The following is a 24,080-nucleotide window of genomic DNA, read 5'->3' on the forward strand; positions in this document are numbered from 1 at the left end:
GATAAGATGTCGGGGGGGGGGGGGAGGGCGCCTGGGTGGCACAGCGGTTAAGCATCTGCCTTCAGCTCAGGGCGTGATCCCGGCGTTGTGGGATCGAGCCCCACATCAGGCTCCTCCGCCATGAGCCTGCTTCTTCCTCTCCCACTCCCCCTGCTTGTGTTCCCTCTCTCGCTGGCTGTCTCTATCTCTGTCGAATAAATAAATAAAATCTTAAAAAAAAAAAAAAGATGTCTAGGGGGGCTACTTTTTTTTAAAATTTTACTTATTTTTTAAGATTTTATTTATTTACTTGACAGAGAAAGAGGCAGCGAGAGAGGGAACACAAGCAGGGCGAGTGGGAGAGGAAGAAGCAGGCTTCCTGCTGAGCAGGGAGCCCGATGCGGGACTCGATCCCACAATGCTGGGATCATGACCTGAGCCGAAGGCAGACGCTTAACGACTGAGCCACCCAGGCGTACGGGGGCTACTTTTTTAAAAAAAATTGTATTCTTTTTTTTTTTTCTTCAATGGGGAGAAAGTTCACTTGGTTCAAAATTCAGAGGGTACAAAATGGTGTACAGAAATGAAAAGTCTTGGGGAGCCTGGGTGGCTCAGTCGGTTAAGCATCTGCCTTCAGCTCGGGTCATGATCCCAGGGTCCCGAGATCGAGCTCTGCATCGGGCTCTCTGCTGGGTGGAGAGCCTGCTTCTCCCTCTCTCTCTATCTGTTCCGCCGGCTTGTGCTCTCTCTCAATTAATAAATAAAATCTTAAAAAAAAAAAAAAAAGTCTTGGGGCACCTGGATGGCTCAGTCGGTTAAGCATCTGCCTTCGGCTCAGGTCATGATCCCAGGGTCCTGGGATCTTGCTCAGTGGGGAACCCTCTCCCTCTGCATCTCCCCCAACTTGTGTGTTTGTGCGTGCACACTCTCTCTCTGTCAAATAAATACATAAAATCTTGAAAAAAAAAATCTTTCTCCCCCCTACCCCTTAGTCACTCAGCTTTCCACCTGGGGTTTTAAACGGGGGGATCAGGGAAATCTCTGAGAAGGGGCCAGCCATGCAAGTATCCCAGGGAAGAGTGTCCCAAGGCGCAAGGAATAGCCCGTACAAAGCCTAGAGGCTGGATGGAACGTGGCATTTTCCAGATGAGGCTTGGGATGTCTTGAGATGTCTATGACCATCAAATGCCCATTCTCTATCCTATTGGTAACCACCGTAATAGGTTTGGAGTGGATCTTTCCAGACCTTTTACTCTGCGTGTACACAGATGTATGTGGTACCTTTGGTGTTTCCTTGATTTTTTTTCATACTGTGTATCACTTGGCAATTATGTCTTCCCCTCAGTGATACCTTAGAGACTACTTTCATGCCATTTACACGCCTCATTTTTTTTCGTTGCTGCTCAGCACTGCAGACAAGGGGATCTACCATGGTTTTCGTTATCCACCCTCCTCTTGATGGACATTTTTAAAAAAGATTTTATTTCTTTGTTTGAGAGAGAGAGTGAGTGAGCATGAGCAGGAGGGAGGAGCAGAAGGAGAGGGAGAAGCAGACCCTGCTGAGCAGAGAGCCCCATGTGGGACTTGATCCCAGGACCCCGTGATCACTGTCTGAACTAAAGGCGACACTTAAGCGACTGAGCCACCTAGGCGCCCCTTGATGGACATTTAAACTATTTCTAATTTCTTGCTCTCACATCGCTGCTGTCACAAAGATCTTTGATAAGGCTTCTTTTTTTAATTTTTTTTTAAGATTTTATTTATTTATTCGACAGAGATAGAGACAGCCAGCGAGAGAGGGAACACAAGCAGGGGAAGAGGGAGAGGAAGAAGCAGGCTCATAGTGGAGGAGCCTGATGTGGGGCTCGATCCCAGAACGCTGGGATCACGCCCTGAGCCGAAGGTAGATGCTTAACCGCTGTGCCACCCAGGCGCCCCGTGTGCCACGCAGGCGCCCCAGGCTTCTTGATTACACATGCCAGTCTCTCTAGTGTAAGGGTCCTGCCACCTGTTTTGTACAGCTCCTGAGCTAAGAATAGTTTTTACATTTTTAAAAGGATGGGAGGAAAAAAGGGAATATGTGAAAGGGACCCTATGTCTGATATGCCCCCAATATTTACTATTTGGACCTTTATAGAAAACATTGCTGACCGAAGTGCAGGTGGCACACAGAAGCACCAGCCCTCCCATTTCACAGACGGGAAAGCTGAGCCACAGAGAGGAGAAAAAAATTGCCCGAGGTCACACAGAACTGGGGTTCTCATTCTGGCGGATAAATGTGTGTTGAGCTGCTGTTCCGGGCTTGGCTGGATTGACCGAGGCACAGAAACTGATCACGTCTACCCCTGTCCCCAAAGAACTCACAGCTGAGGAGACACAGCGGGAAGTAATTATAACTTAGTCGGATCAGCGTTCAAGATCTCCCAGAGCAGGGTAGAGAAGGGGAGATTACTCAGTTCTTTAGAGGGGAATTCATGTCAGAGCATGGCCTCGAAGGATGAGGTGAAGCTGGACAAGGTGATTCCCTCACCCGGTCACTGGGGTCTGCGAATTGTTGGTTTTACACTCCTACCTCGCACCCAGGCACCACTATGATTCTGAGGGCTCAGGCAAGAGGGCTACGGCCCAGAGTTATTCTTTACCTCCAGGCCTCAGTTTACCCATTTGTGAACGTTCAGCTGATGATGTCCCAGGCATCCTGCCCACGCCTAGGGCACCTGACCCCGGCCAGGTGGCGCTCTACGGGAGGGAAGTGGCCACTAGTGGCGTCACATGGGGCGGAGCCTGCGGGACCCGCTGCGGAAGCCTGGGAGGGTGTTGGGGCTGAGCCCCAAGCCGCCGTTTGGGGGAGGGGGTTCCTAGGAGCCAGCACTAGGGTGGGTGCCCCTGCCTCCGCGCCCTCCTACTTCTGGATGATCCCCCCATCCTCTGCGGGCGACACTGAGTCATGGCGAGGCATGCGTGGAGAGAGGTCCAGGGGCTTTACCCACATGGGAACCTGGAGTCCTATCTCCACCCAGGTCCAGCCGCACCCCCACCCCCACCCCTCGGCTGTGAGTCAGCGGCCGGCCGCGCCCCCTCGGCCCACTTCCTCCTCACCTTCCTGGGGCGGGCGGGGGGCGGTGAGAGGGATGGGGCCCTCTCCGCCCATCCCCCTCCTGTGCTGGGGAAGGGGGTTCACCCCTTTGTAACCCTTCATAAATTGGCAAAGAAGAGAGACGTTGTGGGTCTGAAGGTAGCATTTAAGGGAGAAAATTTGAGAGTATCTATCTTAACCAGAAGATCCTCTTCGCCCCCCCCCCCCAACTGAGCAGAATGTGAAGAAATGGAGAAGTCGTTGGGGAGGGTGAGAAGAAATTGTGTCCCCATTAAGATCCTCCTAGGAATTTCCATCGTGGGAGAGAACGAGGGATCAGAAGGATCCCTTACCCTCCACCAAACTTGCCCCCTAATTTGGGGGTGACCCTCGGCGGGCATCCCTAGGCAATAAGGTTGGGGAAGAGGTAAATAGCGGAAGTCTAGAGTTCCGCGTTGCCCTTTTAAGCGCCCTTCACCCCCCCACCCCACTGTCTTGAGGTGTACGCGGCCCCTTTAAGGCGCAGGGCATTGTGGGTGCGGGGAGTGGAATTTTGGAACGAAATGTAGCGAAGAGAAGTACAGTAGTAAGAGTAACATTGTACCCGCCGCCGGCCGAGGGGGCGCGCCGGGGACAGGACGCCGCACCCCCTTTCTGCAGCAGGGACCCCCGATCAAACCTCCAGAGGGAGGAGGCGCCTGAGGACCCGCCCCGGCCCCGTCCACGTTCCCCCCAGGAAGCCGGACTCTATGGGGCGGGACCCTGGGGGAGACTGAGCAGAATCTGGAGCCAGCCCCGAACCCCGAACCTTGAGCCAGGGCCGCCCCGGGAGCACCCACCCGTGGGTGCGCCGCCCTCCCGCTGAGCAGCCATGAGGTGAGCCTCGAACTGCCTCCAAACCCTTCCGCGCTCCGCGCGGGCTGCCGCCCCGCCTTTGTCCCCCTCCCCCAGCTTGCTCCGGGCTGGAATTTGGGGACAGGGCACTGGGGGCCTCGGATTTGAGGCCGAGGCCCCTTGGACGAGTTCCAAATACTGATCACTTCGCCATGACTCCGAAGGCTTGGGGTGGTGCCTGTGAGGTTCTCCTGGGAGCCCTCAGATTTGGGGGCGCTCCGAGGACTCCCGAATTTCTTAAAGACTTTTCAGAGAACCTCCAAGTTGGCAGATACTCCCTGCATGGAGGCCAGGATTTAGGCAGGGCTCAGACTTCCCCCCAGATCTCAACTCGGGCTCTGGGAGGGATGGCGGGGGGACCGGTTTGGGGGTCCCTGGGACCTGGAAGAGACATTTGCGACGTAGACCTTGGTTTGCGGGGTCTCCCTTTACGTGGCGATGGAAAAAGCTTTCCCAAGTGGGACCTCGCTACTTAACTTTGGGGGTACTTAACCCCCTAAATTTGGGGGGCTCTCGTCCTCCTGTGGAGGTTGGTGTGGACGGACCCACGGACCCAGACGCAGCCTCGAGGGTCTGGTTGGGACTCCCCTCCCCCGCCGCTCCCCACCCACACTCTGCTTAAAACAAGCGGTGCCTAGGACGGAGCTCCAGCGCTTAGCACTGAGGGCGGCTCCCCGGCCCGGGGCCAGAAGGGCGGCCACTCGCCCCCACCTGCGCCCTCCTGGGGAGGGAGGGGGCGCGGCAACTGGGGGTAGAGGGGCCTTTGTCTTCCTGACTCACCTGTCGAGACAGCTGGTGTGGGGGGGCGGGCAAGGAGCGCTGTGGGCCGGCTGCTTTCCCCACCACGCGCCTCCCCCTGCTCTCACCACCACCCCCCTTCCTGGCCATCCGGTGCTGTGGGGTTGGTGGGGGGGGGGCGCTGTAAAGCTTCAAGGTCACAGCCCTCTCCCCCTGGGATCCAGGCTTCCAAGATAGTTCCAGCTATCTTCCCAGGAATTTAATCCTGGGGGTGGGGGGCCCAAAGGACCCAAGGATTTTGTGTTACCCGGTCCTCCCGCAGAACTCCTGGGCTCACCTGAGGGCGGGGCCGGTGTGGGCTGGGGGACCGGCGTAGACCCTCCCCCACTCTCCCCGGCCCCCCATAATCTCTCCCTTGGGGCCTGAGCTTGACAATACTATCTCCCTTCCTCCACTCTCTCAGGGACTTCCTGCCCCCAAAGCCCCCAGCTTGAGGGGGAGGCCCCTGAGGAGGCCTGGGGATTAACCCCCTGGTGCCCACATCCTCCCACTTCCCCCTACGTTCTCAGGCCTCTGCCCTCTGACATCAAGAGTGGCATTGCTTTTTATGACCATTAGACAGTCCCCTCCGCATGTGTTCCTTCTGACGTGAAAGTGTTGGAAAATTTGGAGCCAGGGGGCACCACAGACACCCTCAAGGTCTCCTGCCTACCCCCATTATAGCAACAGCTCTTCAAGGCCTGCCCCGGAGAGGGGGCATTTTTCGGGAGCCAGGCTCTCTTCCCTCACCCTCTTCCCAGGGGACTCAACTCTCCCACTGCTCCCCAGCCCTGCCCCTCGCCCCCCCTCGCGTTTCCGGTCCCAGGCACCGTGGAAGGCGGATGGCGGATGTCCGAGTTAGTGCTGCCTCACTCACTGTGAGACCGTAAAAGGGCAGGAGCAGTGTCTGGGCCGGCCTCCCGGCCCCCCTCCCCCAGTCCCGGAGGCCTTGGTCCTCCCACAGGGCCCCCCCACTTTTGGATGCTGCCAAACCTCCCACCTCCTGGGGGGTGGATAGGAGTTGAGCTGCTTCGTGTCCCACCAGAGGGTTACTCCCACCAACCCGAGGGGTCTTCCCTGCTGGTGGCCACACCCAACTTGCTGGGCTGTGCCCCCTCTTCCAGGACAGCTAGGATTCAAAAAGACCCTTGATGAGGTCAGCTGGGGAAACTGAGTCTCAGAGAGACAGGTCTGGCCCGAGATCCCTCAGCAATTCACAGGCAGTGTTGAGGGAGGGGAGGGGACTGGGATCCTCTGATTTCTGTCTGGTTTGGCTGGGGACAGCCTTGGGGGCAGTAGGAAGAGAGGATGTTAAAATGGAAAATTACAAGATATAGTTCTTTTTCTCCCAGTTTGACAAATATTTGTTGAGTGTCTGCTGTGTGCGAGACTCAGCTGGAATTCTGGGAAGGCTGAGAAAGGGGGCAGAGGTCTGAGAATCTCAGGGCAGAAGGGACTCGAGAAGTATTTGGGTCCATTTCTTTACTCTTCCAGTAATGGTAATCGTTGTTACCTTTTTTTTTTTTTAAAGATTTTATTTATTATTTATTCGACAGAGATAGAGACAGCCAGCGAGAGAGGGAACACAAGCAGGGGGAGTGGGAGAGGAAGAAGCAGGCTCATAGCGGAAGAGCCTGATGTGGGGCTCGATCCCATAATGCCGGGATCACGACCTGAGCCGAAGGCGGACGCTTAACCGCTGTGCCACCCAGGCGCCCCGGTAATCGTTGTTACCTTAAACAAATTTTTTTAAAATAATAATAAGAGACCATTTGATCAAACATCTACTCTGTGCCAGGCACAGTACTGTTATGACTGCCTCCCTCCATGGGACAACTGAGACACAGAGAAATTAAGTAAATCACCTATTAAAGTCAGTTTGAAAGTAGGCAACTCTGGATTTGCATTTAGGGCAGTCTCCAGACTATGATACTATTATTACAGAAAAAGGAAAATAAAACCTTTCATGGTCTTTAAAAAAAAAAAAAAAACACCACCACCACACGTAACATGTTTTTCCTATATGAACACTTCAGATAATGCAGATAAGCGAAACAAACCCTTTACCTTCCTGTTCATTTATGGGAAACTGAGGCTTATCGGGGAGGAGGGATTAGAGTGAACCCACACAAACCCAAAGACCCTAGATCTGGTTGCTTACCCAGGCTTGCTTCAAAGACTTGCGGTTTGCAAGGGTTGTAGTGGTGTGCGCATGGGGGGCTGGGGGTGGATTACAAGTTTTATGGTTTAAAGAGGCTGTGGGGTAAATCCTGAGTGGGGCAGGGGGTGGGGATGAAGGGGTGAAGGAAGGGCAAGCCACTAATCTGGAAGGCTTGAGTAAACCAGAGTGACTATGCTTGATTGCCTCTAGTGATGAGAAACCCTCTTCCTCCTGTTTTGACGCCCAGCTGCCTGTGTGGAGTCTGTGCCAAGTTCCAGGTCCCAAGCTTAGGGCTTTTCTTATCTCTTTGAATCCTTACAGCAAACTCAGTGAGTTCTGGTTTCCAGGGCTGGAAACTGCAGCTCAGATTGGAAGCCACATAGCCTTTGTCATCCACCACATGTTGGAGAGTTTTCCCGAATGCAGGGACTTCTGGGGGAGGTGTGGGGTCCTGGGCTGGCGAGGGGAGCCCATGGGAATCAGGCGCACCCCCGTTTCAGACCCACTCCCTGCTTCCTGGGCTGTGGGATTTTTCCATTCAAGCTTTTGCCTGGTTTAGAGTTTTATTTTTTGAACTTAAGTAATGAATTAGTGTTTTCTAGGTAATACGGGCCCGTGGTTGGAAAAGAGGAAAGAAAGAAGCAGTTCAAAAGGGTAAACAGCACCAAACGTCCATTTCCTCCCTCCTTCCTCAGGCCCCGGTCGGTGGCCCTCCTCCGAGGCAGCCCCAGTTAGCCTCCTGAGAAGCTGCCTCTGTCCCTATCACCTCACCCCCTTGTGTGCGGGTGTATTTATAGCCCCTCACGTTTTTTTTTAAACCGCCAATACACATCAGTTTATACCTCGCCTCTTAAAAAATTCTGCTTAGCTCTTTCCTCATCTTTAAATGAGGTTAAGAACGTGGGTAGACCAGGGTTCAAATAGGAGCCCCTCCGCGTACTTGCTGAATGACCTGGGACAACTGTCTTCAGCTCTCTGTGCCCACGGTTGCTTATCTGTTAAAAGGGTAAGCACCAGAGCCCCCGCCGCGAGGTCATGTGCAAATTGGGGCCCAGTACCTAAAACAATATCTGGGACAAAAGCTGACCCATAAACGACAGTGCCTTTGTTGAGAGTTTTTCCTTTTAACGATGAACAACGAATTGGCTAATTCGGCAACTACTGAGTACCTACTACGTGCCAAGGCACCATTCTGGGTTGTCAGGACACAGCAGGGAACAAAAAGAAAAAGAATCTCTGCCCTGACGGTTTGGTAGCGGAGGCAGGGATCCGTCAGGCAGGATCCCTGCTGCGGAATGGAACTTGGGACCAGAAGGAGAAGTTTTTCCTGCTAGGGTAGTCAGGGAGGGCTTCTCAGAAGAGGCGACATGTAAGCGGAGACCCGAAGGAGGTGAGAATACAGGTTGAGGGAGAACAAATGCACAGGCCTGAGGGGGTAATCTGTCTGGCATGCTGAAGGAGCCCCGGGGAGGCCAGTGAGGTTGGAACAGAGCAGTGGGGCTGGAACAGCAAGCTTGAGGGAGGGAAGCAGCGATGAGATCAGAGATCACACAGCTCGCGCAGACCACAGAGAGAACTTGGCTTTTAGTCTGCGGGGAGCCATGGGAGCTTTCCGAGAAGAGGAGGGACACGATCTGACTTGTGTTCTAACAGGATCCTTGTGCTGTAATGGGGACACTGTGGCCTGGAGAGGGGCAGGACCAGCCTGGGGTCACTCAGCAGACGCCCAGTTCTCCAGCCAGGCCAGACACTCAGCAGGGCAAGGCTGCTTGGGAGAGCAAAGTGCAGCCAGGGTGGGGTAGCAGCTCTAGCCCCGGGCGCCTGGCCAGAGTCTGCCCTGGGTGTGAGTGGCAGGTGTGGGCGAGGCCTTAACCCAGCCCTGCCAGGGGCAGCGGGAGCCAGAAACAGTCCCCGAGGCTGCACTTGTCTGGAAACAGCACCTGATATTTGGGTAGGGCCCACGCAGTCTCCGGTGGTGGTGAAGACCCGGGACCTGAAAGCCAGGTGGCCTGGGTTCAAATCCTTGCTCTGTTGCTTACCAGCTGTGTGATCCTGGACAAGTCCCTCAGCCTCTCTGGGCCTCCATTTATAGTCCTCACTTGCCAAACGAAGATGAAAACAGTGCCCATGTTGAAGGGCTGCAGTGAGAATGAAATGAGTGTCTCTGGAAAGGGCTTCGAGAGCCTGACTAGCTGTGGTGCCTGGTAAGAGGGAGGTGCCTCAACTGTATAAACTTATGGGGAGGAACGGGGGCTCAGCTTCCTGGCCTAGGAACTGGGTCTGCCGAGGGGCTTTCCCTGCCCTGTCTCTTACATTAGCGTCACGCCCCAGCGCCCAGCCCTGGCTGAGACAGAGCCATTGCCCGTATAATTTATCTCCCCGGAAACCCCTGACCACCAACTTCCTCTTTTCAGGAAAAAGTCCGCTGGGGGGTGGGGTGGGGTGGGGACTAGTGCTTCCCCCTGGTCTGTGTGTGACCTTGGGCAAGTCACTTCCCATCTGGAAGCCTGAGTTTCCTCACTGAGGGAGGGGGCTTGGAACGAACCCAGAAGGACTGGTGGGGGCTTCGGAGGGATGTGGCCGTCTGACTCCCCAGTGGTGTCTTCTGTTCAGGGTTCCGTGAAAGGGATGCTGACAGTTACTAAGCACTCAGTACGTGCCAGGCACTGTGCCAAGTGCTTTCTGTGCCCAGACTCCATTTACTCCTCCCACTGCGCTGGGAGTCGGCTGGAAGATCCCCACTTTGCAGGCGAGGAAGAAGAGTTACCTGGGTGGGAAGGTGGCTTCCCTGAGTCACATGGAGTAGGTGTCTCTGAGGATCTGAACCCAGGTCTGTGGATGGCAGATCCCGAACTCTGAACCAGTTTCCTGACCCTTCCCTGCCAAGGCCTTCTGCAGGAGACCTCCCTGACCCCCAGGCCAGGGCAGGTGCTCCTTCTGGGCACCCCAGCCCTGGCCTTGGGTTGGCACTGTCTGGGGATGGGACCTTCTCCTGCCCTGGAGGGCGGGGCCAGGGCCGTCTGGATCATTGCCCAAGACCTCGGCCTGACAGAGCAGGGAGTGTCTGCTGATGGCCGCTGGTGCCCGGGAGCCGGATGGATGGGGCGGAAGAGCCTGGGATCTAGCATCCATGCCCAGCATCCTGCAGACCTCACCCTTCCCCTCCCTGAGGCTTGACTTCGTCTTCTTCTTCTTCTTTTTTTTTTTTTTTTAAGATTTTATTTATTTATTTATTCGACAGAGATAGAGACAGCCAGCGAGAGAGGGAACACAAGCAGGGGGAGTGGGAGAGGAAGAAGCAGGCTCATAGCGGAAGAGCCTGATGTGGGGCTCGATCCCATAACGCCAGGATCATGCCCTGAGCCGAAGGCAGACGCTTAACCACTGTGCCACCCAGGCGCCCCTTGGCTTCGTCTTCTGACCTGAGCAGGGAGTGGGGGCTGGGGGACTGGTCAAGCACCCTGGCAGAGATAGGGAAACTGAGTCTGAGAGCACCAGGCAGGGGCTAGTCCCCAGTGTTGCCCAGAGATCTCGCTGGGTCCCCACCATCCCGCTTCTGAGTCCCCTCGTCTGGCTGTCTCCCGACTCTGTCTTCCTCCATCTGCCTATCTTACTCCCTTCCGTCCTTGCCTGTCTCCAGCCCCTGCCTTTCCACTTGTTCCCTCCCCCATTCCCGGTCTGTCTGTCTCTGTCTCTCCCTTCTCCCTGGTCTCCCCACATCCGTCTGAATGTTTGTCTCTTCCCGTCTATCCTTCTGACTCTTCCTCTCTCTCACGGTCCCAGTTCACCTGTTTGTTTCCCTTCCAGTCTGTCTCTGTCCCACCTGGCTGCTTCTCTCCCATCCTCTACTTGGGTCTCCCCATCTGCCTGTCTCTGACCCTCTCCCCTGTCGGGGTGTCTCCCTCCCCCTCCCATGCCAGGAAGCTCTGAATGTCCCTGGGAGACCCGGATGCAGGTGACCGGCCACTTGGAGGGTGGGGGCCGTGCTCCCCTCCGCTAACCCGCCCTTCGCCCTGCCCTCTCCCCGCAGTGAGACGGTTATCTGCTCCAGCTGGGCCACTGTGATGCTTTACGATGACAGCAACAAGCGATGGGTGCCGGCGGGCACAGGCCCCCAGGCTTTCAGCCGAGTCCAGATCTACCACAACCCCACCGCCAATTCCTTCCGGGTTGTCGGCTGGAAGATGCAGCCAGAACAGCAGGTGAAGCCTCCCCCTCCCCCTCCCCCTCCGGGCTGCGGGGCCCCGCCCCCGCCCCCACCATCCTCACCCGCCCTCCCCCTCCCGCCAAGGTGGTCATCAACTGTGCCATCGTCCGGGGTATCAAGTATAACCAGGCCACTCCCAGTTTCCACCAGTGGCGCGACGCCCGCCAGGTCTGGGGCCTCAACTTCGGGAGCAAGGAGGACGCAGCGCAGTTCGCGGCGGCCATGGCCAGCGCCCTGGAGGCCCTGGAAGGTGAGAGGGGGCCACGGGGCCCCCGGCGCTTTACCACTCCCGAGTTAGCCCCCGTTCTCGTTGACTGCTACTGCACGGCTACCATGGAGAGTTATGGTGTGGACTTCGGAGAGGCTCCTGGGTGTCTCACGCGCACCCGCGTATATTCCGCAGGGGGTGTTTTTACACATGCATGCTCCCAGGTGCCCACCTCCCCGATCCAGATCCAAATCCAGATCCTTCCAGCCCCCAGAAGGCTCCCTGTGCCCTTTCACTAGATAGCCGTTGTAGTGATGGGTCATGAGTTAGTTTTCCCGCCTCGCTGTTAAGAAAAAGATCTCTAGTTGTATTTCTTAGACGTGAGCACGAACACGCATCCTCGGGGCTGGTGCGCGAATCAGTTGGGCCTGGGCGCGCCGGGGCCTCTGCCTTTGTAACCAGTGCCCCTGTGCTGAGGCTGTCAGTTCACCCACGGTACTCTGAGGGGCGAGGCTTTAGGAGACCGCGGTGCACTAGAGTCTGGGGGGACTGCTGTCAGACTTCACATCCCCCCAGTGACAGGCATTTGAGTGCCAGTGGGGAAGGGCTTGCTTGGCTGGGGGCACAGAAAAGTACGGTGGGTGGTTCAGGTAATGGGGGCCAGAGGCCTGGAGGTGGGTGAGGAAGAGGCTCCCAACCTTTCCAGAGAGTTCTGGGGCTGGGGTCTGAGTGGTGGTGACAGTGGTTAAGAGCCCGGAGGCTAGAAATCAGCCTGAATCGGTCTTGTTCACGCAAATTCTGGTCTGCAAGACATGGGGCAAGTGACTGACCAGAGGCAAGTGACTGCCCGCCGCAGGCCTTCGCTGGGAATCATCACAGCACCTGCCTCGTATCTGCTCAGTCAGGGGAGGCTGGTGCCGAACCTCATCCCACACCCCAGCCTGACCCGCAACCATACCCCAGCCTGAGGGTCAGGGTCTTGCAGGAAGAAGGAAGAGAGCGCCTCTGGGAGGGATTCCTGGGACAGCTGAGACACAGTGTCACAGGGTGGGGCAGAGTTCTGGGGTTGACTCACCATGGTTTTCTACTCCTGCCTTCTAGGAGGGGGGCCTCCACCACCCCCACCACCTGCGGCACCTTCCACCTGGTCTGTCCAGAATGGTCCCGCCCCAGAAGAGGTGGAACAACAGAAAAGGTGGGGCCAGCCTCTGGGTGGAGAACCTTACCAGCACCAGAGTTCTAGGATATTCCAGAACCCCTACCTCCCAGAGTCCAGAACGCTCCAACATTCAGTTTCCAGAATGTTCCTACTACTCCTAGCAGGCTAGAAATGAAGGGCTTTCAGAAAACCCCATCTCCGGGAGTCTGAGAAACTCCCACACCCAGAGTTGCAAAACCTTCTGACCCCTCAAGTCCTGGTCCCCCACATTCCCAGAGTCCCAAAGTGGGTTGTTTAAAAGATCTTGGGCATTTTGTAATTCACATGTTCTTGAGAGTCTGATGACTCGAATGCTAACATCTTGGCCCCACCCTGACCCTGCCCTTCCCCCCATCTCTTCCTGGGCCCCTGGGGGAGGAAGGCAAGGGCGGGGATTGGCAGTCACCCTCCCTGGAGACCTGGGAGGGGAGCCAGGAGGTTGCTGGCCATCCTTGGGCCCCTGAGTGACAACAACTCCATCACCCCTTCCCAGGCAGCAGCCGGGCCCCCCAGAGCACATGGAGCGCCGAGTCTCCAATGCAGGTGATTGCTCGGTGGCCCTGGGGGGGATGAGGACCAAGGGTGAGGGGGGCTCCCCAAGGAGGGGGTGGGCCAGCTGGACATCGAGGAGTGAGTCTTCTCTCTTAGCACCCTCCTTTTCTGTGTTCTTCCAGGAGGCCCACCTGCTCCCCCAGCTGGGGGGCCACCCCCACCTCCAGGACCTCCTCCTCCTCCAGGGCCCCCCCCACCCCCTGGTGCCCCCTCAGGGGTCTCAGCTGCAGGGCACGGAGCAGGGGGAGGCCCGCCCCCTGCACCCCCTCTCCCCACAGCACAAGGCCCCAGTGGTGGGGGAACAGGGGCCCCCGGCCTTGCAGCAGCCATTGCTGGAGCCAAACTCAGGAAAGTCAGCAAGGTGAGGGGGCCATGTGGGGCAGGATGTGGGGTGACGACCCTGATGGAATAATGGGATGAGGCCAGAGTTGCTGGGGATGGGGGTGTCACAGGAGGGCTGGGGGGGGGGGCAAGTGGCCTGCCCATAAAGCCCCCTTCCCTTTGTAACTTCTCCAGCAGGAGGAGGCCTCAGGGGGGCCCCCAGCCCCCAAAGCAGAGAGCAGTCGGAGCACGGGTGGGGGGCTGATGGAAGAGATGAACGCCATGCTGGCCCGGAGGTGAGCCTGAGCCTGGAGCCATCAATGCCTTGGAAAGCTCTGGGAAGAAACCCCTCAGACCAGCAGTTGCCACCTGGAGATTCCAGTTCAGGGGGCGAGGTTGGGGGAGGGCTCAGATTCCCATTTGGTTTGTTTCTTTGGGTGAAAGTTCCCTCTCTGACAGACAGATTTGGGATTTAATGCTGGAGATTACATTCTGCTGAGATGGCTGAGGTTTGGAACCACCTAGGTAGCCTCCGGAATGTTCTGAAACCCAGAATTCTAGGACCTCAGGAGGTCTCCCTGTAGGAGATTCTGCCTCAGAATCTTGGAAACTCAGATTCCTAGAATCCCAGCCGTCTAAGACAGAGACTTCTTCCCACCCTTAGAATTTTTGATTTCCAAATGTGAGAATCGTAAGCCCCCACCCCAGTTGGAGAACAGCACTCTCGTTAACTTCTAAAACTCCAGTTTCCTTAGCTTTGGAGAATTCCAGAACTCTACACCTTAGACTCCACCTTTCTAGAACTCTGGTAAGAATTACTGAGTGGCTGAGGGAGGGCTGAAGTCATCTGTTTTTGCCTGTCCCTCCTGCAGAAGGAAAGCCACACAAGTTGGGGAGAAACCCCCCAAGGATGAATCTGCCAATGTGAGTTAGGGGCTCTTCCTGCCATACGCACCTTAGGCTGTACCATTCGGGCAGGGCTACTGGGGAGGGCCGGGGGTGTGATAGGAATGGGCGGGGTTTGAAGCCGGAGCAAAGAAAGAGCAGGCGGTCTCATGACAGTTTTACTTCCCACCAGCAGGAGGAGCCAGAGGCCAGAGTCCCAGCCCAGAGTGGTGAGTGAGCCAGTCTAGCCTTGGAACTACAAGTCTCAGGGTACCCCGTTCTCACGTGGAATGCCCCCTCATGGGGGAGTCTGCAAACAATGCTGGGGATTGTAGTCTCCTAAGAAGGTTCTTTGAACAGGGGGTTCCTTGAACAGGGGCTGATGGGGCTCGGGGCGGGGCGGGGGGGGGCGGAGATGGAGGTGGGACCCCTTGTCCCTGATCTTCCTGGTTTGTCGCCTTTCCCCCAGAACCTGTGCGGAGACCCTGGGAGAAGAACAGCACAACCTTGCCAAGGTGGGCCATCCATGCTGCCTGCTCCCCCCCCCCCCCCCCAAATAGATGGGATTTGCCAAATTTGTAGGAAGGAACACAATGCGACCCCTGGAACGGGAAGCAGGGGAGGCAGACCCTCTCTCTAACCGCATTTCTGTTCCAAACCACACCGACTCTCCTAGGATGAAGTCCTCTTCTTCCGTGACCACTTCCGAGGCCCACCCCTCTACGCCCAGCTCCAGTGATGAGTCAGACCTGGAGAGAGTGAAACAGGTAGCTTCGAGAGGGGCCCAGGGGTGAAGTCTGGGGGCTAGAAAGGGGCCACAGGAAGAAAGGAGATCCGGGTCCAAACTCTAACACCAACCTGTCCTGTGATTCTATGAAAAGGCCTCAGAAACCTCAGTTTTCCAGCCTGAGAAAGGGAGAGTTTGAATCAGATCAGGGATGACACACATAGCACAGCCTCCTCTTCCAGCACTGATGACAGACCTTACTAATCTATCACTGCACTCATTCGTGATGAGTACCCAGAGTCCTTTCTAGCACACTGGCCCCAGACAGCCAGCACTACCTGGAATTGGCAGGAGACTGAAATGTATTTGCCAGCCCTGGTCCTGGATGCTCTCCAGTCCTTTTCATCTGGCTCCAAGGATCCAGAATTTTCCCCTAGAATTCTCCAGTCACTCTGTGGCCTTATCAGTGATGTCACTGTGTGTGTGGGTTGGGGGGGGGGGCAGGGGTGAGTCTTGAACCTTCTTCCTCTGGCCCTTCAGTCATTAAGAAAGGGTGGCTTCGTTTATGTAAGTCCAAGCGCCCTTCCTGATTTGTTGCACCCCATTATTTCCAGGAGCTTCTGGAAGAGGTGAGGAAGGAACTACAGAAAGTAAAAGAGGAAATCATTGAAGGTGAGGTGGTTTTTTATTTTAAACATTTGTTTTGGAGGCATCATGTCTCCTGGAAAGGGCCCTGTGTTGGAAGGGAAGGCGGAAGAGGCTCTGCCCCTGACCCCTGCCCCTTGTTTCCTTCCAGCGTTTGTCCAGGAGCTGAGGAAGCGGGGTTCCCCCTGACCACAGGGCCCGGAAGATACCATATCTCCTTTCTGCGCACCCCGCCTGTCACCCCGCTTTCCCTGCCTCAACTTGGAATTGGCCGGAGACTACACAGGAATGCATCTTCCCCACTCCCCGTCCTACTTGGAAAATTCCAAAGGGGTGTGGCTTCCTTGGCCCCCACGCCCACACCCATACTGGCTGCTGATTGGCTGGGGAGGCCCCCACCCTTTGCTCCCTTTGGTCCTTCCCCTCTGCCATCCCCTTGGGGCTGGTTCCTCTGCTGGGGATGTACCAATTAACCCCACAGTAAGGGGGAAGGAAGGAGGGAATTTCACATTCCCTTATTCTAGATTCACTTTAACGCTTAATGCCTTCGAATTTTTGTTTTTTAAAGAAAATATATATATATATATATATTTAGGTTGGGGGGAGAAAGGGAAATTTTGTTTCTCTTTGGTTTTGATAAAATTGGGGTGTGGGGAGTTTTTAAATGCTGTGCCCCCAGGCTTGTCCCATTTAGGGCAGCTATTTAAGGGGGGGGGATGTCCCACCAGGCTGGGGGCACCTCCTCCACCCCCACCCCAGGGAACTCCTTTCCCTTTGGCTCCTTTCACTTTTCTATGAGGAATTAAGATGCTATAACTTTTTGGAACCTCAGTTTTTCGGTTTTTTATTTGGGTAGGTTTTGGGGTCCAGGCCATTTTTACCCTTGGGGATAATAAGATGAGGGAGAAAGGAAAAGGGGAGGAAACCTCTCCTCTCCCACCTTCACCTTTAGCTTCTTGAAAATGGGCCCCGACGGAATAAATCTGCCAGTTTTTTATAAACGTGAAGATTTCTGGATTGATTCGAAGGGCCGCTCTGATGATGATGATGGGGGTGTGCCCCTCCCACAGTAATCCACCTTCCCCTCTTCTTCCTTCCCGCCCTCACCTCTTCCAGTTCCCACGTTACAGCAACCAGTCTACCACCCTGAGAAACCTAAGGACAGTCCCTCACTGTGTGGCACTGGGCAAGTCCCTTTGCTACCCCAGGGCCTCAGTTTCCCCATCTGGGAAACAGCTTATAGGATGACTCTGCCCCGTTCCTTTGGGAATCCTCCCAGCCTCTCTGCTAAAACCAATGAGACTTGAACCCATTTTGCAGATGGATGCCATGGTTCTCAGACACATTCTTAAAGATGACTTTTTTTTTTTTTTTAAGATTTTATTTATTTATTCGACAGAGAGAGAGACAGCCAGCGAGAGAGGGAATACAAGCAGGGGGAGTGAGAGAGGAAGAAGCAGGCTCATAGCGGAGGAGCCTGATGTGGGGCTCGATCCCACAACGCCGGGATCGCGCCCTGAGCCGAAGGCAGACGCTTAACCGCTGTGCCACCCAGGCGCCCCTAAAGATGACTTCTTTACCCCAGAGCTCCTTTAATTATAAAATACGGTCTTAAAAAAATATAATTCAGAAATCACAGAGCTCGTACACACCCCCTTAGCGGTTCTATGGGTTGGCAGCGGGTAGGTGGGGTAGATAAACTGCCTGGTTGGAATATTCCCTTTGGATGGGGGTGGGGAACTTTAGGGCTGAGGGGCAGGTGATCCCACCGGAGGAAGCCTCTGTAGGAAGGAGGGTGAGGGTGGGCTGGGTGACCAGTCCAAAGGCAAGAAGGAAGAAGGAATCCCTGAGTACTCGAGCAGGTTTGGATGGAGATGGGAGATGTGACAAGTGCCCCATGTAGTAGGGGAACAGGTGGGGGTTCCTATGAGGGGCTAGTAGAGGACAGTGGACAAGGACAACAGTAGACCCAGAACTTCAGACAGGTAAACAAAGCTAAGACCAAAACAGAATGGTTCATCCCTAGGCAGGACCGGTTTTTCTACCTCAAAGGACCAAGTCCTGCTGGAACAGACCACAGAAGGCGGGGAGACCCTGCACAGCCTTTCCATGGGTTATGGCACAGACTAAAGTGGGGGTGTGTTGGGATGAACCACTTGCGGGGATGACCAATTGAGGTACCAATGGAGGGCGGACTGAAGGCAGGAGCCACGGGGGTACTCACTGAAGCTAAGACAACAAGATCCATCCTGTCCCCTCCCAAGTGAGGTAGATGGAAAATGATGGGGTCCCCAAGTCCCCTGGGAGTTTGCATTTTTGTTACAATGGTCTTTACCAATGAAGAAGGGGGAAAGGGTGTTCTGGTGTAATGGGGGCGGGAAGCCACTCAGATAAGTGGAGGTGTGAGTGACAGAGTGGGTTAGCTAAGGTCCATGTGTCCCGCTGGCCCACCTAGTAGTGGGTGGGTGGGATCCAATGGAAGACAATGTCTTATCATTAGAAAGTGCTAAGTCAGTGGACTGGGCCGGGTTTGGGGGTGGGGGGCAAGGGGGACTCCTGTTGGAACGTTCCACCGGTGGGTGAGGAGTCCCCGTGGAAGGTACCACTGGGCAGATTAGTAGGGTGGTGACTAAAAGCCTGGTTGCCTCAGCCCCAGTCCAGCCTCCCTTTTGCCTCTAAAAGGACCGGGTGGTATTAGCTGGGCCGGTTCAGGAAGGGACAGTATGGACAGAAGGTCACGTCGGAGACATCACAGCCCAGACCACAGCCACATCGAAGACCAAGGTCCACGGCCCCCTATTCCTTGGGCGTTGCTTGGGGCGCGGACGGCGGGTCGCGGGCGCAGAGCTGGGCGCGCACCTCCCGCATCTGCGCCTGCAGCTCCTCCACCGCGCTCTGCAGCGGCGCCGCCTGCACGCGATCCTGCAGGGCCTCCAGCGCCAGCGCCAGGTGGTCCACCTCGTCGCGCATCGCGTTCCAGGCGGTGTGCCGCTCTCGCTCCTTGCGCCGCTGGTGCGCCTGGTGGCGCCAGTACTCCAGCACCAGGCAGCCGCAGGCCACGACGAAGATGGTGGCCTCGCCCAGCAGCTCGGCGCCCAGCTCGGCGGCTGCGTCCTCGTTCAGCGGCTTGACGGCTTGTGCATTGAAGCCCATGAGGCGCATCTTGGCCCGCATCTCCGCCCAGTGGTACACTGCGGGGGGAGAGGGGTAAGGGATCTTTTGCGCGGGAGCCGCGGCAATCCCCGCCCCTCGACGCCTCGGTGTCCTGGCCGGAGCGACGGGGACACGGCAGCCAGAATCGTTAGGGAGTGGGCGCCTTAAAGAGGGCCGGCGCAGGGGCCGAGTGGGTGATCTGGCCTGGGGACGCTGTTTTTGAAAGCGTCCAGAAGATGAGAGATGCTGCTCTGGAGGGGAGGTCCTGAGTGGGGGCCGCACCTCTGGGGTGGGGGGGTCACAAATCCGGGGCAGGTGCACAGCTTGCTGCTTCAGTGCGCTCGAGGGCCCGCCAGGCGCCTCCCCTCCTCCTCTGAAGGTGGCGCTGACACTTCCGATCTCCCGAGGCGCGTGTTCGCTATGGGGTTTGGGGCTTCGGAAGGAGCTCTGGGCTTGAGCCAGCCTGTGCTAACAACTCCTTTACCTAATTACTTATGCAGGTGAATAAGGACTAGGAGCATTCATCGTTCATAAACACAACACAAGCAGAGCTTGGGTGTTGAAACCCGAGTCACTCCAGGAATCATTAAAATCCATCCATAAATACATAGATACTGACCGGGAAAACACGGGTTTCCCGAGCTCATTAAGAAATGAATTTCTGAAAACATCTTATACTCCAACCCCCCCACCCCCCCAGCAGCCAGCCTGACACGATTACCTTCCTTTCCTTTTAGGTAGAAGACTAACACATGCACATGGGGGGAATCATTTAGACTATGCGCAAGGGGGTAGACTGAAAACCCGAAGTCCGCCTTCCTGCCTCCGGCTTCAGTCCTGCTCCCACTCCAACCACTTCTGGTCTTTTCTGCATTGGTTTCTTCCAGTTTAACCCCATGATGCCAAAGAACAAGCTTATACCTCCATTTCTTGACTTACTAAGTTAGATTTTTAAAGATATTCTGTGTTGAATGTTCTATTGACACCCGCCCCGTATGTGACTTTATCACATCTTCTGTATCCTGTCCTTCCCCCTTCTCAATTTTTACAAGTGATTTTAATTTAATTTTTTACTGTTTATCGGTAATCTTTGTCATTGTAGATAATATGCCTATTGCCTCAACTTCCTGACAAGTGTACCCATAAGCATATTAATGGCCCCCCTGCCCTCCGCTCCCCCACCTCTTACGGTCACTCCCCCATACTATTACTTTTTTTTACATTGCCATGGTGTCTTTCTTTCTTTTTTATGATTTTGTTTATTTATTTGAGAGAGAGAGCACAAAGGGAGAGGGAGAAGCAGACTCCCCGCCATGCAGGGAGCCCGATGCGGGGCTTGATCCCAGGACCTCGAGATCACAACCTGAGCCAAAAGCAGCCACTTAACTGACTGAGCCACTCAGGTGCCCCGCCATGGTGTCTTTCTAAGGTTAAAATAAGTCTTCAGTGCTTTGTCCATAGACTGGGTCTCAAAAGGAAAATATAGAGCATGTATAGAATTAAGGTTATGTAAATACTAATCACTGTGAACCTGTAATGAAGATGTAATTTTGTTTTTGTGTTCTGAGGCAGTAACCTCTAAACGTTGCTACATGTCATGCCACTTTTTAGTCTTTTCATGCTTATTTTTTATCTATCTATCTATCTATCTATCTATCTATCTATCTATCTATCTATCTAAGTAAACTCCATGCCCGATATGGGGCTTGAACTCACAATCCTGAGATTAAGAGTTGCACACTCTTCCCACTGAACCAGCCAGGCACCCAGTCTTCTCATAGTTAGAGTTTTATTTTACCGTATGAAGCTTTTAGTTTTCCCTAGAGTGGTGTTTCTCACCACAAATGCCAGATGTGATCCAGCAACACCTAGCTCACCATGTGACCAAGACCATCCAGCTCTTTGCTCCTATTCTCTCTCTCTCTCTCTCTCTCTCTCTCTCTCTCTTTTTTGTCATATTCTCTTTATGAAGTAGTCAGCTGTGGACCTGTAAGCTATTTTCTGGGCTGCCAAGGGGCTGTCTTCTCATCCTGTTTTCACATTGCTCTCCTTCACACTGTTCTTCCTCTCAAGGAACCGACTCTTTGTGGAATTCCATTCTAGGTTGGCTGAAGTATCTCCTTAAGTACCTTTTTCAGAAAGAGTGGTTGGTACATAAGTATTTTGAATCTTTGCATATCTGAAATATCTTTTTCCACTTTCACCCTGGACTAGATAAACGATAATTTCTAGGCCAGAATTACTGGTTCACAATCATACTCCTGGGGCACCTGGGGGGCTCAGTCGGTTGAGCATCTGCCTTTGGCTCAGCTCACGATCTCGGGGTCCTGGGATCGAGCTCCACATCAGGCTCCCTGCTCAGTGGAGAGCCTGCTTCTCCCTCTGTCTCTGCTGCTCCCCTTGCTTGTGCTCTCACTCTGTCAAATAAATAAATAAAATCTTTCTAAAAACCACACACACACATAAAAGACAAAATCACATTTCTCAGCAGTTGGGAGACCTTCATTACCTGTAATGGGCAGAGGGGCTTTCTTGTCATCCCTGTGATACTGACATTGTACCAGAATGGGCCTATGAGGAAGTTTCCCTTATTTCATACCCTTCTATCTGAACCCTGTTTCTCTCTTTATTCCTAGGAATTTTTCTTGTCCGTGCATGTAAGGATTAACCTTACCCAGAGATCTGGTCTTTGCCCTTGGAATGTCCCGCCAGATAAGAGCATCTTTGTTTACCTGGAGCCTTGGGCCAGGCCAGATAATCTATACTAGCAATGTAATTTATGGTGGGGGCATTGGGCCGTGTGGTAGGTGTCAGCTCAACCTTCAGAAGGGCTAGAAACTAAAATCAGCTACACAGGTGGTAAATCTGGTCTGTATGTCCCATCCCCACTGAAACCCCTGGATGCCATGGCGCAGGTGAACTTTCCTGGCTGGCAATACTCCGTGCGTTTGTCACTCATTGTTGCTGGGAGAGGTTAGTGCTGTCCACGGCTGGAAGCTCACACTTGCAATTCTCCTGGGCTGCGTTCTCTGTGCCTCTTCCCTTGGCTGATTGTAATCTGTATCCTTTGGCTATAATAAACTGTAACCAGGAGTGTAACAGTTTTCAGTGAGTTCTCTGAGTCCTTCTAGCAAGTTATCGAAACTGGGGGGTGTTGTGGGGACCCCCGAACTTGCAGTCGGTGTCAGAAGTAAGGGTGATTTCGATGAGTCCCTCACTTTGTACACCTTAGGCATTTCCTGCTCTCCATTTCCCCTTTGTGTCTTCTGGCACCCGTCCCAGTCTAGGCGCTGCCTGCAGTGACCCTCCAAGCCTCTAGATGTCCTTCTCCTTGTTTTCTTCCCTTTCTTCCTTCCACATTCTGGTAGCTTTCATTAACTTTCCCTTTTAGTACATCTATCAGTTTCAGGGGGTTTTGGCAACCATATTTGTGATTTTCACAGTCCTTCTTTATTAAAACATTGTATTATAAAAGATCCAAACACACAGACAAGATTAGAGTCGCCACTCAGCTTTATCACATCTCTATCTTGGTAAGTGAGCTCAGTGAGAACTCTGACGATGTGGACGCATGGTGTTAACTGGAAAGCTGCAGCTGAAGTTATGGTGCAAGGAATGGGCAGGACCTGCCCAGCCAATGTCAAAATCGAGGCACGACTGACACCAGATGCTGACCCAAAGGTAGTTTCTCTTCTGGGGCCTTCTACGTCCTCCTTTCCCTCCCTGCAGCCCCTGCCCTGATCCAGGCCTCTCCTCTCCCACCCTTTCCCCCTCCAACATAGCCCCCACAAGGTGGTCAGAAGAGTCTTTCTAAAGCACAAATCTGACCATGACCTTCCCCTGCTCAGAACATGCTATGGCTCACAGTGTCCTCAGCAAAAAGCCAAAGTCCTTAGCACGATTTTTAAGGCCTCTGAACATCTCTCCAGGGTGATCTTTGGAAAGAACTCACCTGTGCCCAACCCCCTACCAACCTCTACTGTTTTCATACAGACTGTTTTATTGTCTGAAATTAGTTTTTAAATGAGCAGCAGACATCTTGTGATAGAGGTGTGTGTTGGTTCCTTTCACCCTGAACTGTTGGGGCAGGTAACTACTCAGGGGCAGGACGCTGATCTGGAACACCTGCAGGAAGTCCCCATTCCAGAGCAGGCCAGGACGAGTTTCTGTGAGAGCAAAGCATCAGTGAGGTATGTGAATTCGTTTTCGTCTCTGGTGGGCATGGTCAAGGTGAAAACCTTGGGACTGGGTCATAACAAGGTTCAACAAATGCCACCATTAAATAGCAGGCAGAGTGTCTTCTCTGACTGTGGTCTGGGGACAAATCAGACTCCATCCTTGTGAATTTCAGAATCAGTTTATTTAACTCAAACATGTGCATACAGACATACACACAGCTTTTGGGATTGTAATTGGGATTGCCTTGAATCTATAAATCAGTTTAGTAACATATGACATCTTCACAATATTGAATCTTCTAATCCATGAACATGGTATCTCTCTTCGTTTCTTCATTTAAGTCTTCTAAAATTTATCTCAAGGGGCGCCTGGGTGGCTCACTCAGTGGAGCATGAGATTTCTGATCTCAGGGTTGTGAGTTCGAGCCCCACATTGGAGGTAGAGATTACTTAAAAATAAAATCTTAACAAAAAATAATAATGTTTTGTAGTTTACAGAGTAGAGGTCTTATACATATTTAGTTCTGTTTATAACAATATATTAGATATTTTTGATACTATTTTGTTTTTGTTTTTGGAGAGACAGAGAGAGCATGAGATGGGGGGAGCAGCAGAGGGAGAGAGAGAATCTTAAGCAGGCTCCATACTCAGCATGGAGCCCAATGTGGGGCTCCATCTCACGACCCTGAGATCATGACCTGAACCAAAATCAAGAATCTCATGCTCTACTGACTGAGCCAGCCAGGCACCCCTTTTTGATACTATTTGATGGCATCATTGTAAAATTTCATTTTCTATTTGTTTGTAGTAGTGATGATAGGAATAAATTGACTTCTGTATATTGACCTTGAATCCAGTGAAAATTCTTATACTTCTTATTCTTGTAGTTTGTCTGTAGATTCTTTAGACTGTATGTATCTAGTGATCTACAAATAAAAACAATGTTTTCCTTCCCAATTCTTTTGCCATTTATTCCTTGGCTCCTTTGAGACATCAAGGGAGAAAGTATGATATTTGCCGTAGGTTTCTATCAAATTGAGAAAGTCCCCTCTTTTCCTAGTTTTCTGAGAGTTTTGTTTTAAATCCTGAATGGATGTCTACTTTCATTAAATATCTTTT

The 24,080-nt window shown here is 53.7% G+C and overlaps 2 protein-coding genes and 1 long non-coding RNA gene across 5 annotated transcripts; 2 read left to right on the forward strand and 1 right to left on the reverse strand.

The window, feature by feature from the left end:
- Positions 1-3,611: 3,611 nt before the first annotated feature.
- Positions 3,612-16,637, forward strand: LOC103657189 (vasodilator stimulated phosphoprotein). 3 transcript variants are annotated; one of them, XM_040634166.1, is made up of 13 exons: positions 3,612-3,931; positions 10,918-11,089; positions 11,179-11,344; positions 12,404-12,497; positions 12,994-13,043; positions 13,175-13,413; positions 13,569-13,669; positions 14,246-14,297; positions 14,455-14,488; positions 14,728-14,773; positions 14,935-15,025; positions 15,600-15,657; positions 15,782-16,637. In XM_040634166.1, exons 1-13 carry the CDS (start codon positions 3,927-3,929, stop codon positions 15,817-15,819), a joined length of 1,146 nt encoding a protein of 381 aa, XP_040490100.1. In that variant the 5' UTR covers positions 3,612-3,926; the 3' UTR covers positions 15,820-16,637. The 3 variants fall into 3 exon arrangements, with proteins under 3 accessions (XP_040490100.1, XP_040490101.1, XP_040490099.1); XM_040634167.1 differs by having other exon boundaries at positions 13,572-13,669; positions 14,452-14,488; XM_040634165.1 differs by having other exon boundaries at positions 3,613-3,931; positions 14,452-14,488.
- On the reverse strand, positions 16,222-19,927 carry LOC103657190 (outer mitochondrial membrane lipid metabolism regulator OPA3). The gene is made up of 2 exons (XM_008684612.2): positions 19,924-19,927; positions 16,222-18,821 (listed from the first exon to the last, which is right to left on the reverse strand). The coding sequence occupies exons 1-2, from the start codon at positions 19,925-19,927 to the stop codon at positions 18,427-18,429; spliced, it is 399 nt and encodes a 132-aa protein (XP_008682834.1). The 3' UTR covers positions 16,222-18,426.
- A 1,223-nt stretch (positions 19,928-21,150) lies between these two features.
- On the forward strand, positions 21,151-23,918 carry LOC121103502. Its single transcript, XR_005835781.1, has 2 exons — positions 21,151-22,464; positions 22,873-23,918. It is a non-coding gene; the product is annotated as an uncharacterized LOC121103502 (long non-coding RNA).
- Positions 23,919-24,080: the final 162 nt, after the last annotated feature.

The sequence above is a fragment of the Ursus maritimus genome, unplaced genomic scaffold (assembly GCF_017311325.1).
Source record: "Ursus maritimus isolate PB19 unplaced genomic scaffold, ASM1731132v1 scaffold_19, whole genome shotgun sequence".
Lineage (NCBI taxonomy): Eukaryota > Metazoa > Chordata > Mammalia > Carnivora > Ursidae > Ursus > Ursus maritimus.

Excerpts from the sequence above, each read along its gene's own strand:
- LOC103657189 (XM_040634165.1), top strand. Across the intron at positions 13,414-13,568 it reads AACTCAGGAAAGTCAGCAAG|CAGGAGGAGGCCTCAGGGGG; the intron begins GTGAGGGGGCCA and ends TAACTTCTCCAG. Across the intron at positions 14,774-14,934 it reads AACAGCACAACCTTGCCAAG|GATGAAGTCCTCTTCTTCCG; the intron begins GTGGGCCATCCA and ends CGACTCTCCTAG.